The sequence below is a fragment of the Melanerpes formicivorus genome, unplaced genomic scaffold (genome assembly GCF_026170545.1).
Source record: "Melanerpes formicivorus ecotype bairdi unplaced genomic scaffold, bMelFor1.0.p_v2 SCAF_26, whole genome shotgun sequence".
Classification (NCBI taxonomy): Eukaryota; Metazoa; Chordata; class Aves; order Piciformes; family Picidae; genus Melanerpes; species Melanerpes formicivorus.
The window spans coordinates 1,985,390-1,998,192 of NW_027142378.1; the positions used below are offsets into that span (position 1 = coordinate 1,985,390).

At 51.2% G+C, this 12,803-nt stretch overlaps 1 protein-coding gene across 1 annotated transcript in view; it reads right to left on the bottom strand.

Annotated features, from left to right (window-relative positions):
• Positions 1-12,803, bottom strand: part of LMBRD1 (LMBR1 domain containing 1) — a 66,957-nt gene that overhangs the window by 9,343 nt on the left and 44,811 nt on the right. Inside the window, exon 14 of the mRNA XM_068153438.1 lies at positions 5,796-5,871. Coding sequence (XP_068009539.1) covers positions 5,796-5,871 — 76 coding nt within the window. The remainder of the gene's footprint in view (positions 1-5,795; positions 5,872-12,803) is intronic.

Here is a 12,803-nt window from a genome sequence, read left to right on the forward strand (position 1 = left end):
AAAAAGCTTTCCTGGTTTTCTAGGTACAGAAAGAGAGACAGATGGTGTTTATCAGATCTCATAATTAAGGCTGGGAAAAGCCTTGCATAGAGGCCCCCACCTGAGTCAATCCTCATTTACATTAAACCTCATCAATCTTTAGCCAATCCTCCACCAAGTTTTCAGTGCCTAGTCCACCCTGAAATCAAGGAATTGAACTCCTTGGCTTCACCTTAGGCTTAAGTGAGCCGTGGACCCAACAGCTCAGCTGGCATTAGTGCTGGAGAATAATGATCAGATGGATCCTACTGGATCCAGCAGTGAAAACTGCTGGGCTTGCCTGTAACAAATGGATTGACTTTGCTGCTCCAACAGGCTGCTTTCAAAGCTTTAATAAAAACATCTATGCTAATCAGAACAGAGCCTTTGGGGCAAGATGTTTAAATGCAACTAGGAAAAGAAGGTGCTTTATTGAGTTGTAAGGTGCAGCCTATTCCACTACAGTTTGGCTTCTGGACTGTTGCATGTAGCTAAGCTATTATGGCCCCTGGCAGCCAGCAGAAAGCAGGTTGAGCTCCTGCATAACAGGAGTAGATAAATCATAGATTTGTTAGGGTTGGAGGGGACTTTGGAGATCATCCTGTTGCAACCCCCCTGCCATGAGCAGGGACACCTCACACTACAGCAGGTTGCTCACAGCCACATCCAGCCTGGCTGCAAAAACCTCCAGGCATGAGGCTTCCACCACCTCCCTGGGCAACCTGTCCAGTGTCTCACCACCCTCATGGGGAACAACTTCTTCCTAACATCCAATCTGAATCTACCCATTTATATTTTTTCTATACCACCCCCAGTCTTATCACTCCTTGACACCTTCAAAAATCCCTCCCCAGCTTTCTTGTAGCCCCCTTCAGATACTGGAAGGCCACAATTAGGTCTCCTCAGAGCCTTCTCTTCTCCAGGCTGAACAGCTCCAGCTCCCTCAGTCTGTCCTCATAACAGAGCAGCTCCAGCCCCCTAATCATCCCCATGGCCCTTCTCTGGACACATTCCAGCACCTCCAGATCCTTCCTGTAACAGAGGCTCCAGAACTGGACACAGTATTCGAGGTGTGGCCTAACCAGTGCAGTGTACAGGGCACAATGACCTCCCTGCTCCTGCTGGCCACACTGTTCCTGATGCAGGCCAGGATGCCATTGGCCCTCTTGGCTGCCTGGGCACACTGCAGGCTCATGTTCAGCTACTGTCAACCAGCACCCCCTGGTCCCTCTCTGCTTGGCTGCTCGCAGCCACTCTGACCCCAGCCTGTAGCACTGCATGGGGTTGTTGTGGCCAATGTGCAGAACCTGGCACTTGGATGTGTTCAATCTCCTGCCCTTGGACTCTGCCCATCTGTCCAGCCTGTCGAGGTCCCTCTGCAGAGCCTCTCTACCCTCCAGCAGATCAACTCCTGCCCCCAGCTTGGTGTCATCAGCAAATTTACTGATGATGGACTCAATGCCCTCATCCAGATAATCAATAAAGGTGTTAAAGAGCACAGGGCCCAGCACTGATCCTTGGGGAACACCACTAGTTGCTACAAGATGGAATCAGGACTCTCATACCATCCCAGGAAGGAAAGAATCCAAGTCCTTAAAGCAGAAATCATACCTACAACATCAGAGTATTCAATAAGATAAGGCAGTTAGCTATGAGCTTATCTATCAGCACAGCCATTAAAAGGTCAGACTTTGGTTTATGTTTAAAGGAAAAACACCTGCTGGAATGAGTTCAGTTTAAATCAAAGACAAACACAGGAAGTGCTCAGATAACAAATCAATATCTGCATTTAGATCCAGTTCAGTGGTTCATACAGGATAGAAATCCCAGTATCAGAGCAGTCAGTAACACCACAGCATCACAGAATGTTAGGGGTTGGAAGGAACTTCAAAAAGTCATCCAGTCCAACCCCCCTGCCAGAGCAGGATCACACAGGAACACAGCCAGGTGGGTTTTGAATATCTCCAGAGAGGGAGACTCCACAACCCACCTGGGCAGCCTGTTCTAGTATTCTTTCACCTTCATAGTGAAGAAATTCTTCCTCCTGTTTCCATGGAGCTTTCTATGCCTCAGCTTCCACTACTACCTCCTGTGCTGTCACTGGGCATCACCCAGCAGAGCCTGGCTCCAGCCTCTGGGCACTCGCCCTGCACATCTTTATCAATATGAATGAAATCAACACTCTGGTTCCTCCTCTCCAAGCTACAGAGACCTGATTCCCCTCAGGCTCTCCTCATAAGAAAGATGTTCCACTGCCTGCAGCATCTTTGTGGCTCTGCACTGGACTCTTTCAAGCAGTTGCCTGAGGTCCTTCTTGAACTGAAGGGTCCAGAACAGGACAGAAGATTCCAGATGCAGCCTCACCAGGGCAGAGCCGAGGGGAAAGAGCAGCTCCCTCGATCTGCTGACCACACTCCCCTTAATGAAGCCCTGTGCTCAGCAGAAGACTAACTTTAAGCATCAGCTACAGAGTTTCCACTAATCAAAGCAAATGAGGAAGAAGAGAAATAAATAATCATGCAGAGTATTGAAGGTCTTCAGCATCATGGAGCATGGGTGGAATTTAGGCAGTTTGGTTCAGTCCCCAGTTGCTGCAGTGAAGCAGCAAAGCCTGAGGAATTCAGACTACTTGAATTACTCCCAGCAAAGTCAAGACTAATGAGCTTAGTGATGCCAGTGAGCATCCTCTTCTTGCAGCAAACACCAGCCAAGGCAGGGAGTTATTTACAGGAAACAAAGATCTGTACAACCTGCTCAGAGTGATCTCATTTTTAAAGCCCACAGACTCTGCTCTCCTGAACTCCAGGCTCTTGTTTTGAAAAGCCACAGAGGTATGGCAGCTCAGATACAAATCAAATCATTTCACCTGTCAAAATACAGAGCCCTCTTGAAATGACATTATGTCTTAAAACAGCCAGCACAAAGAAGGATGGATGAATGATTTATTCAAAGCATGAGGGAGACAGGACAAAAATCCATCCCCCTTGGGAAAGGATGGAAACCACCAGGGAGACAGAATCACAGAATCACCAAGGTTGGAAGAGACCTCAAAGATCATCAAGTCCAAGCTGGCACCACAGACCTCATGACTAAACCATGGCACCAAGTGCCACATCAAAAAAGGCTTCTTTTTTGAACACCTCCAGGGATGGGGACTCCACCACCTCCCTGGCCAGCACATTCCAATGACAAATCTCTCTCTGTAAAGAACTTTCTCCTCACCTCCAGCCTAAACCTCCCCTGGCACAGCTTGAGACTGTGTCCTCTTGTTCTGGTGCTGCTTGCCTGGGAGAAGAGTCCAAACCCACCTGGCTACGACCTCTCTTCAGAGAGTTGTAGAGAGCAAGAAGGTCTCCCCTGAGCCTCCTCTTCTCCAGGCTAAGCAACCCCAGCTCCCTCAGCCTCTCCTCACAGGGCTGTGCTCCAGACCCCTCCCCAGCTTTGTTGCCCTTCTCTGGACACATTCAAGAGTCTCAATGTCCTTCTTAAACTAAGGAGCCCAGAACTGGACACAGGACTCAAGGTGTGGCCTAACCAGTGCTGAGCACAGGGCAGAATGACTTCCCTGCTCCTGCTGGCCACACTGCTCCTGATGCAGGCCAGGATGCCATTGGCCTTCTTAGCCACCTGGGCACACTGCTGGCTGTCCATCAGCAGCTCCAGGTCCCTCTCTGCCTGGCTGCTCTCCAGCCTCTCTGACCCCAGCCTGTAGCTCTGCATGGGGTTGTTGTGGCCAAAGTGCAGCACCTGGCACTTGGATTTGTTAAATGTCATCTTGTTGGACTCTGCCTATCTGTCCAGTCAGTCAAGGTCCCTCTAGAGAGCCCTTCTACCCTCTAGACCTTATAGAGGGAGTGGGGAGGGACCTCTAACAAGGGCTTGTAGTGATAGGATGAGGAGGAACGGATTGAAGCTTGAGGAGGTGTTTAAGAAAAGCCTTGATGAGACACTTAGTGCCATGCTCTAGTTGATTAGTTAGGGTTAGATGATCAGTTGGACTTCATGGTCTTGGACATCTCTTCCAACCTGGTTGATTCTGTGAATTATTAGGAAGAAATTCTTTCCAGTGAGGCTGGTGAGACACTGGAACAGGTTGCTCAGGGAGGCTGTGGATGGCCTCTTCCTAGGGGTGTTCAAGGCCAGGCTGGACTGAGGCCTTGAGCAACCTTAGCTGGTGGGAGGTGTCCCTGCACATGGCAGTGGAGTTAGAACTAGGGGATCTTTAGGGTCCCTTCCAACCCAAACCATTCTATGACTCTATGAATCAGACTATCACCTACATGCTACATTTGAAGATGAAATACAAAGGAACCACTCTGCACAGCAGACCACAGCCAGCCAGACTGGGAAGAACAAGCCAATGGTCCAGTGACCTCCACTAGTCCAAAAATTGCTTCAAATCAAATAGTGTTAACCCAAGTAAGGAAAAGAAGACCTGAGGAAGGTGCTAAGATCTTCCAGAAGCACACCCAGAATTCAGCAGCTATGGAACACTGATGAGAATCCAGGAGGACAACCTATCTCTCAGACAAAAAACAACCCAACCCTGCCAAGCCTTTTGAAAGTATATAAATTGCACAGAGAATTCAACTCCTCTTTGGAGGGAGAGGAGCTGAAATTTTGCCAGAGTGAGGACAATGGAGAGCTTCACCCTGGGAGGGGAGAGGGGGAAAAAAGATCTGGACCATTCTGGAAGCCATAAATCTTTTGTTGAGCTCCATTTTTTAAAGCAGGATACCAAAGCAGTCGATGGAAATCGATGGTGACCTTAAAGAGCAGTGTCAGCATTGCCACAGCAAATGCAGCTCCAATGCATCAAAAAGGCTTTGCACCCAAAGGGAGGGAGAGGAAGGGGAAAGGGAACCAAAAAAACATCCAGCAGGATTTCAATTAGCTGGCTCTTCTAAATGAAGCCAAGCTAAAACTCAGTCCTAGCTTTTCATGGGGACAGAGGGAGAAGGGCAGAAGTGGCCTGGAGACAGCCAGAGAGAGGGGGGCAGAAGTGGCATGGAGATAGAGAGAGGGAGGTAGAAGTGGCATGGAAACAGCCAGAAGGAGGCAGAAGTGGCATGGAGACAGCCCTCTAGAGAGAGGGGAGCAGAAGTGGCATGGAGACAGAGAAAGGGGGGCAGAAGTGGCCTGGAGACAGCCAGAGAGAGAGGGGCAGAAGTGGCTTGAAGACCACCAGAAGGGGGCAGAAGTGGCATGGAGATTGAGAGAGGGAGGCAGAAGTGGCATGGAGATTGAGAGAGGGAGGCAGAAGTGGCATGGAGATTGAGAGAGGGAGGCAGAAGTGGCATGGAAACAGCCAGAAGGAGGCAGAAGTGGCATGGAGACAGCAGGAGAGAGGGGAGCAGAAGTGGCCTGGAAAGAGAGGGAGAGGCAGGAGTGGCCTGGAGACAGCCAGAAGGGGGCAGAAGTGGCATGCAGACAGCCAGAGAGGGGGAGGCAGAAGTGGCCTGGAGACAGACATAGAGAGGGGTCAGAAGCAGCCTGGAAACAGCCAGAGAGAGAGGGGCAGAAGTGGCCTGGAGCCAGAGAGAGAGAAACTTTAAAGGTCAACCTGGATGCATTCCTGTGTGGCCTGGCCTAGGTGATCCTGTTCTGGCAGGAGGGTTGGACTGGATGATCCCCAGAGGTCTCTTCCAATCCCTAACATTCTATGACAGCTATGCATCAAAGCTTCATCTCAGAGTAAAGGAATTGAACACCATGAAGAGATGGAGCTGTCCATTGCCTGTGTCACATGAGGAATAAAAGAAGTGAAGTTCTCTTACCTTCAGGTGCATCTGCATCACAGTCTTTGGATACAAATGTCACATTCCCTGGCTGGTCATCAAGTGTCTTATTACTCTGCATGATAAACACAGACAGTTAGTGCACCACTCCACCAGCAACATTCTTCCATGCACCAGGACAGTCCCTGAGGCACCTCCCAATAAATTATTAACCTTCTAAAAAAGGCTTAGACAAACCTCTTACAATATTCAAGAGGATGCAGATTGTTCTTGAGCTGTACATGCAGAGGAAACCGAGTGGTACAACATGGAACACTTCCAAAGGTGCCTTCATTCAGAACAAAATGAGCAGCCTGTGCTCCCCCTCTGAAGCCTCATGAAAAACTTCCTTTCTCTGGAACTGAATTTGGGGCTGAAGTGCTTACACCAGGAGCAAACTGGGCTAGGGGTCATGATGAAAACCTAAAGGCCAGCCAAGAGAATCACAGAAAGGCTTAGGTTGGAAGGGACCTTCGAGATCATCTTCGACACCGTCCCCCACAGCAAACTGCTGGCCAAGCTGTCAGCTCGTGGCTTGGACCGCAACACTCTGTGCTGGGTTAGGAACTGGCTGGAGGGCCGGGCCCAGAGAGTGGTGGCGAACGGTGCCACAGCCAGCTGGCAGCCAGGCACCAGTGGCGTCTCCCAGGGATCAGTGCTGAGCCCCGTCCCCTTCAACATCTTCATTGATGATCTGGACGAGGGGGTCGAGTCAGTCATCAGCAAGTTTGCAGATGACACTAAGTTAGGAGCAGATGTTAGTCAGTTAGAGGGTAGAAAGGCTCTGCAGAGGGACCTTGACAGACTGGACAGATGGGCAGAGTCCAGTGGGATGGCATTCAACAAGTCCAAGTGCCAGGTGCTGCACTTAGGCTACGGCAATCCCATGCAGAGCTACAGGCTGGGGTCGGAGTGGCTGGAGAGCTGCCAAACAGAGAGGGACCTGGGGGTGCTGATCAACAGCCACCTGAATATGAGCCAGCAGTGTGCCCAGGTGGCCAAGAGGGCCAATGGCATCCTGGCCTGCATCAGAAATAGTGTGGCCAGCAGGAGCAGGGAAGTCATTGTGCCCCTGTACTCTGCATTGGTTAGGCCACACCTTGAGTCCTGTGTCCAGTTCTGGACCCCTCAGTTTAAGAAGGACATTGAAACACTTGAACGTGTCCAGAGAAGGGCAACAAGGCTGGGGAGAGGCCTTGAGCACAGCCCTGTGAGGAGAGGCTGAGGGAGCTGGTATCGTTTAGCCTGGAGAAGAGGAAGCTCAGGGGAGACCTCATTGCCCTCTACAACTACCTGAGGGGTGGTTGTGGCTAGGAAGGGGTTGGTCTCTTCTCCCAGGCAAGCAGCACCAGAACAAGGGGACACAGTCTCAAGCTGCGCCAGGGGAGGTTTAGACTCGAGGTGAGGAGAAAGTTCTTCCCAGAGAGAGTCATTCGTCATTGGAATGTGCTGCCCAGGGAGGTGGTGGAGTCACCGTCCCTGGAGGTGTTCAAGAGGGGACTGGACGTGGCACAGTGGGGTCTGTGTTGATAGGTTGGACTCAATGATCCTCAAGGTCCTTTCCAACTTAAGTTATACTGTGATACTGTGATCTACTCCAGCAGTGTCCAACAGATAGAGTGGAGAAAGACAAATTATGGTGACCTACTGGAAACCCAAATATTCCTAGCCAAATGTCTCAAATCTTTGGGTTCTGACCCTTTAAGAAACTACATCAACTCTGTATCAGGGGCTAGGGGTCAGGAGGGAGAGGACAGGCTCTGCTCAGCTGCACCCTGGGATAGGGCAAGGAGCAATGGATGTAAGCTGCAGCACAGGAGGTTCCACCTCACCACAAGGGGGAACTTCTTTACTGTAAGGGTCACAGAGCACTGGAGCAGGCTGCCCAGAGAGGCTGTAGAGTCTCCTTCTCTGGAGACTCTCAAGGCCTGTCTGGATGTGTTCCTGCATGACATGAGCTAGATTGTATGGTCCTGCTCTGGCAGAGGCGTGTGGACTTGATGAAAGAGATGGTAGAGTCCCCATCCCTGGAGATGTTCAAAAACGACTAGGATGTGGCATTGGGAGCCATGGTTCAGTTGTCAGGAGGTGTTAGGTAATAGGTTGGACTTGATGATCTCTGAGGTCTTTTCCTACCTGGTTGATTCTATGACTATGATCTTTTTTCTGCCTCAAGATGAGGTTTGGTGCTATCAGCTGCTACACAGGCTGTCTGAAGAGATGATACCAAGGGTCCCTCAGAGAAGAACTATGGAAGTTCTGGGACCAGGCTTGTTCAACATCTTTGTCAGTGACATGGACAGTGGCATTGAGTGCACCCTCAGCAAGTTTGCTGATGACACCAAGCTGTGTGGTGCAGCAGACAGCTGGAGGGAAGGGAGGCCATCCAGAGGGACCTTGACAGGCTGGAGAGGTGGGCACAAGCCAACCTCATGAGGTTCAACAAGAGCAAGTGCAGGGTCCTGCAGCTGGGTCGAGGCAATCCCAGGCACAAATCCAGGCTGGGCAGGGACTGGCTGGAAAGCAGCCCTGAGGAGAGAGACTTGGGGGTGCTGGTGGAGGAGAAGCTCAACAGGAGCTCTCAGTGTGCACTTGCAGCCCACAAAGCCAATCAGATCCTGGGCTGCATCAGGAGAAGTGTGGCCAGCAGGGCAAGGGAGGTGATCCTCCCCCTCTGCTCAGCTCTGGTGAGACCCCACCTGGAGTACTGCCTCCAGTTCTGGAGCCCCTATTGCAAGAGGGATCTGGAGGTGCTGGAAGGTGTCCAGAGAAGGGCCACAAGGATGAGCAGAGGGCTGGAGCACCTCTCCTATGAGGACAGACTGAAGGAGTTGGGGCTGTTCAGTCTGCAGAAGAGAAGGCTCCCAGGTGACCTAATTGTGGCCTTCCAGTATTTGAAGGGGGCCTACAAGAAGGCTGGGATGTCAGGATCTCAGGAAGTGATAGGACTAGGGGGAATGGAATGAAGCTGGAGGTGGGGAGATTCAGGCTGGAGGTGAGAAGGAAGTTCTTCCCCATGAGAGTGGTGAAGCCCTGGAATGGGTTGTGCAGAGAGGTGGTTGAGGCCCTGTCCCTGGAGGTGTTTAAGCCCAGGCTGGCTGAGGCTCTGGCCAGGCTGATCTAGTGTGGGGTGTCCCTGCCCATGGCAGGGGGGTTGGAACTAGATGATCCTTGTGGTCCCTTCCAACCCTGACTGATACTATGATACTATACTAAGTTGGCCACAGGGCCTCAGCTGGGAAGGGCAAAGTACCCAAATGAAAGTTCAAAGCTGAAGACCCTTTGGATTAAGCTGGGGACACATGCTTGGGAGACTCCAATGGCTCAAGAGTTAAGCAAGGCAAGTAGCCCAGGTCTAGCTAAGGCTGTCTCAGAGGAGCTCCAGTTCTCTACACACGTTCAATTACCAGGAGAAGTTGACAGTGCTTCAAAGCTAAAAGGTCTTGTCAAGAGCCCCAGTCTCCACAGGAAACACTTCCAGGATTCAAAGAGGATTCTAACCTGTCTAATGCATCACAACAGACTCAGGTTACAAATGAGTGTGACAGGTTACTAGACTGGGAATTGCTGTAGAGCAAAAGGGGGAAGGGCTCCTTTTAAACACTGCTGTGTTGTGAGCCAGCAGAGCCTGACACATGTTTGTCAGCCCACCCACCCACTGAGCTGACCTGTAACCTGGTTTGTTTACTGCTTGCTCCTCTACAGTGTGGCTTAGAGAGGTGCTCTTTGAAATGTGAAACTGTCTGTGATTTGGGAGCAGTAGAAATCATGGAACTCCAGAACTAGTTTGGATGGAAAACACCTCTAAGATCATCCAGTCCAGCCATCAACCCAACGCCACCATAGCCACCAAACCATCTCCCCAAATGCCATGGCCACAGGTTTCTGGAATACCACCAGGGATGGGGACTCCACCACCTCCCTGGCAGCCTGTTCCTACCCCTGACCACTCTTGCAGCAAAGAAATTTTATCTCATCTCCAACCTATACCTCCCCTGGTGCAACCTGAGGCAATGTCCTCTCTTTCTATCACCTGATACTAGGGAGAAAAGCACTGCAACCTCCTCTCAGGGAGCTGTAGAGAGCAATCAGGCCTCCCCTCAGCCTCTTCTCCAGACTAAACAAATGCAGTTCCCTCAGCTGCTCCTCCCCAGCCCTCTTCTCCAGACCCTTCCCCAGCTTTGCTGTCCTTCTCTGGACATGCTCCAACCCCTCAATGTCTTCTTGGAGTGAGAGCCCCAAAACTGAACCCAGGATTTGAGGTGCAGCCTCACCAGTGCCCAGCGCAGGAGTATAATGCCTTCCCTGCTCCTGCTGGCCACACTATTCCTGATCCAGGCCAGGATGCTGGACACCTTCTTGGCCACCTGAGCACAGTGCTGGCTCATGTTCAGCTGGATGTTAACACCCCCATGTCCTCCTCTACTGGACAACTTTGCAGCCACTCTGCCCCAAGCCTGGAGCATGCAGAGAGCTGCTGTGTCCCAAGCACAGGTCCCAGCACTTGGCCTTGTTGAACCTCATACAAGTGACCTCCTCCATGGATCCAGCCTGTCCAGATCCCTTTGCAGAGCCTTCCTCCCCTCAAGCAGATCAACAGTGCCACCCTCAAATGCAGCATGTCCAAGCAAAATGGTGCACAGAGTTTCCATCATCAGGCAAGCTTGTGCACAAGTTGATTTTCACTTGCCCAGCCCCTGTGCATGACTCCTCAGTTCCCTAACCACCAAAACCATAACCCTTGAAGAGTTTCTTCACTGCTAACATCCACAGACAAACCTGCCACTCCACCTCCAGCCCCCATCTCTCCCCATTTCAAACCACCACCACCACATCACATGCAGCTCTCAGGGGTAGGCAGACAGAAAGTGTGCCTGGTACAGCCTGAAAAGGCTCTTTGAGAGGATGTGGTCTGAAACCCTTTTATTTCCATGGCATGCCAGAGCAGCCCAGATGTAATTTAGCAGCATGTTCTTTATGCCCTGTGTTACTCCAACAATCACAGCACTTTCCTAGCCCCCACTTACACATTATGCACTTCAAACACAGCTCTTTGCAATGGGAGGTGAGAAGCTGGAGATGCAGGACAGCTAATCTTGCCTTGGAACAATTTAATCCTTCAAATGAAAACTTGTAGCTCTACTCAATCGTTGCAGCTAATCCTCCTTTGCAGGGCTGATCAGGATTGTATTTCAATGGCTGTTTGAATGACCCCACCTGCCTGCTGCTGTGCTTCATTTCTCTTGACCCCTTTTCATGATCAGCTTTCTCTCTGCATTCAGCTGCTCTTTGTCATTAAAAAAAAAACCACCTGCATGTTAGCTGTCGAAGTTCCAACCTTTCTCCACCCCCTCAGTATCAACACATGGTGTTGCACTGAATGTCCACCTGTAGCCTGGATCTGGAGCTACACTCTAGCAGTTACTCTATCACTCCATGACCCCTCCCCAGTAGTGGAGCAGGAGGAGGGAAAAGGAGAGAGGGAAAAAATCTGTGGGTTGAGGTGGAAGCTGACTTAATGGAACCAAAAAACCCCAGAAACCTGATAGCAATGCCAGTGTGTGGGATTTGAAGTTATACTCTGCCCTGAGAAAGGTACAGCAGTCACACTGAACAGGAAAGCAGCCCAAGAGGGGCCAAGCAGAGCCCAAGACCAAGAGGGGCCAAGCAGAGCCCAAGACCAAGAGGGGCCAAGCAGAGCCCAAGACCAAGAGGGGCTCTTTGCCTCCAGCCCAACTTCTGCCCCTCTGCCTCTGCCTCCAGCCCAACTTCTGCCCCTCTCCCTCTGCCTCCAGCCCAACTTCTGCCCCTCTCCCTCTGCCTCCAGCCCAATTTCTGCCCCTCTCCCTCTGCCTCCAACCCAACTTCTGCCCCTCTGCCTCCAACCCAACTTCTGCCCCTCTCCCTCTGCCTCCAACCCAACTTCTGCCCCTCTGCCTCCAGCCCAACTTCTGCCCCTCTCCCTCTGCATCCAGCCCAACTTCTGCCCCTCTCCCTCTGCCTCCAACCCAACTTCTGCCCCTCTCCCTCTGCCTCCAGCCCAACTTCTGCCCCTCTCCCTCTGCCTCCAACCCAACTTCTGCCCCTCTCCCTCTGCCTCCAGCCCAACTTCTGCCCCTCTCCCTCTGCCTCCAGCCCAACTTCTGCCCCTCTCCCTCTGCCTCCAGCCCAACTTCTGCCCCTCTCCCTCTGCCTCCAGCCCAACTTCTGCCCCTCTCCCTCTGCCTCCAGCCCAACTTCTGCCCCTCTCCCTCTGCCTCCAGCCCAACTTCTGCCCCTCTGCCTCCAACCCAACTTCTGCCCCTCTCCCTCTGCCTCCAACCCAACTTCTGCCTCTCTCTCTCTGTCTCTGCATGCTTCAGCATGAAGAATTCTTTCCTCAGGTCACTCAAAGGCCTAAGGACTTGCCTGGCAGGAGGATCCTTAATGAAATTGTCCTTCCCATCCTTCCACCCACACAGCTCTGCAGTGTAACTCAGAGACCTACAGCCTACATTACCAAAAACTCAAGAACAAGGGGGAAAAAAAAAAAATCAACCCCCAAAGCACCTTTTGCAGGGACTTGAGCTCATAATTAATTCAGCCACAGCTATAGGGTGTTCCAGGCTAGACACACAGCAAGCAATCCTGCCAGGGGTCTTATGTAAACTCACCACAGAAGCAAAATGCTTTCCTGAAGCATTTTCCAGCTCAGTTTTTTTGCTGCTGCTCCCCTCCTTCTGCCAAGCTGAGCCAATTTAGAGATGCCTCAGCATATTTATTTTGTCTCAGCTATGTCTAACATAAAAATCTAATAAAAAAGCTTTCTAAGTAAATATTTGAGTCCTCTAACAGTGATTCCATTATTGTGCCTGGATTGCTATGAGGATGACCAACCTCCCATCATTAGCCACCATTTAGATGTAAAGACAGCAGAAAAGTAGCATTTATTGAGTGCTTTGCTTCCTGCAGTGCCAATTCCACCACACCCTCTTCAGCAGGCTGGAGCTGATCAGAGGGTCCTCTCCT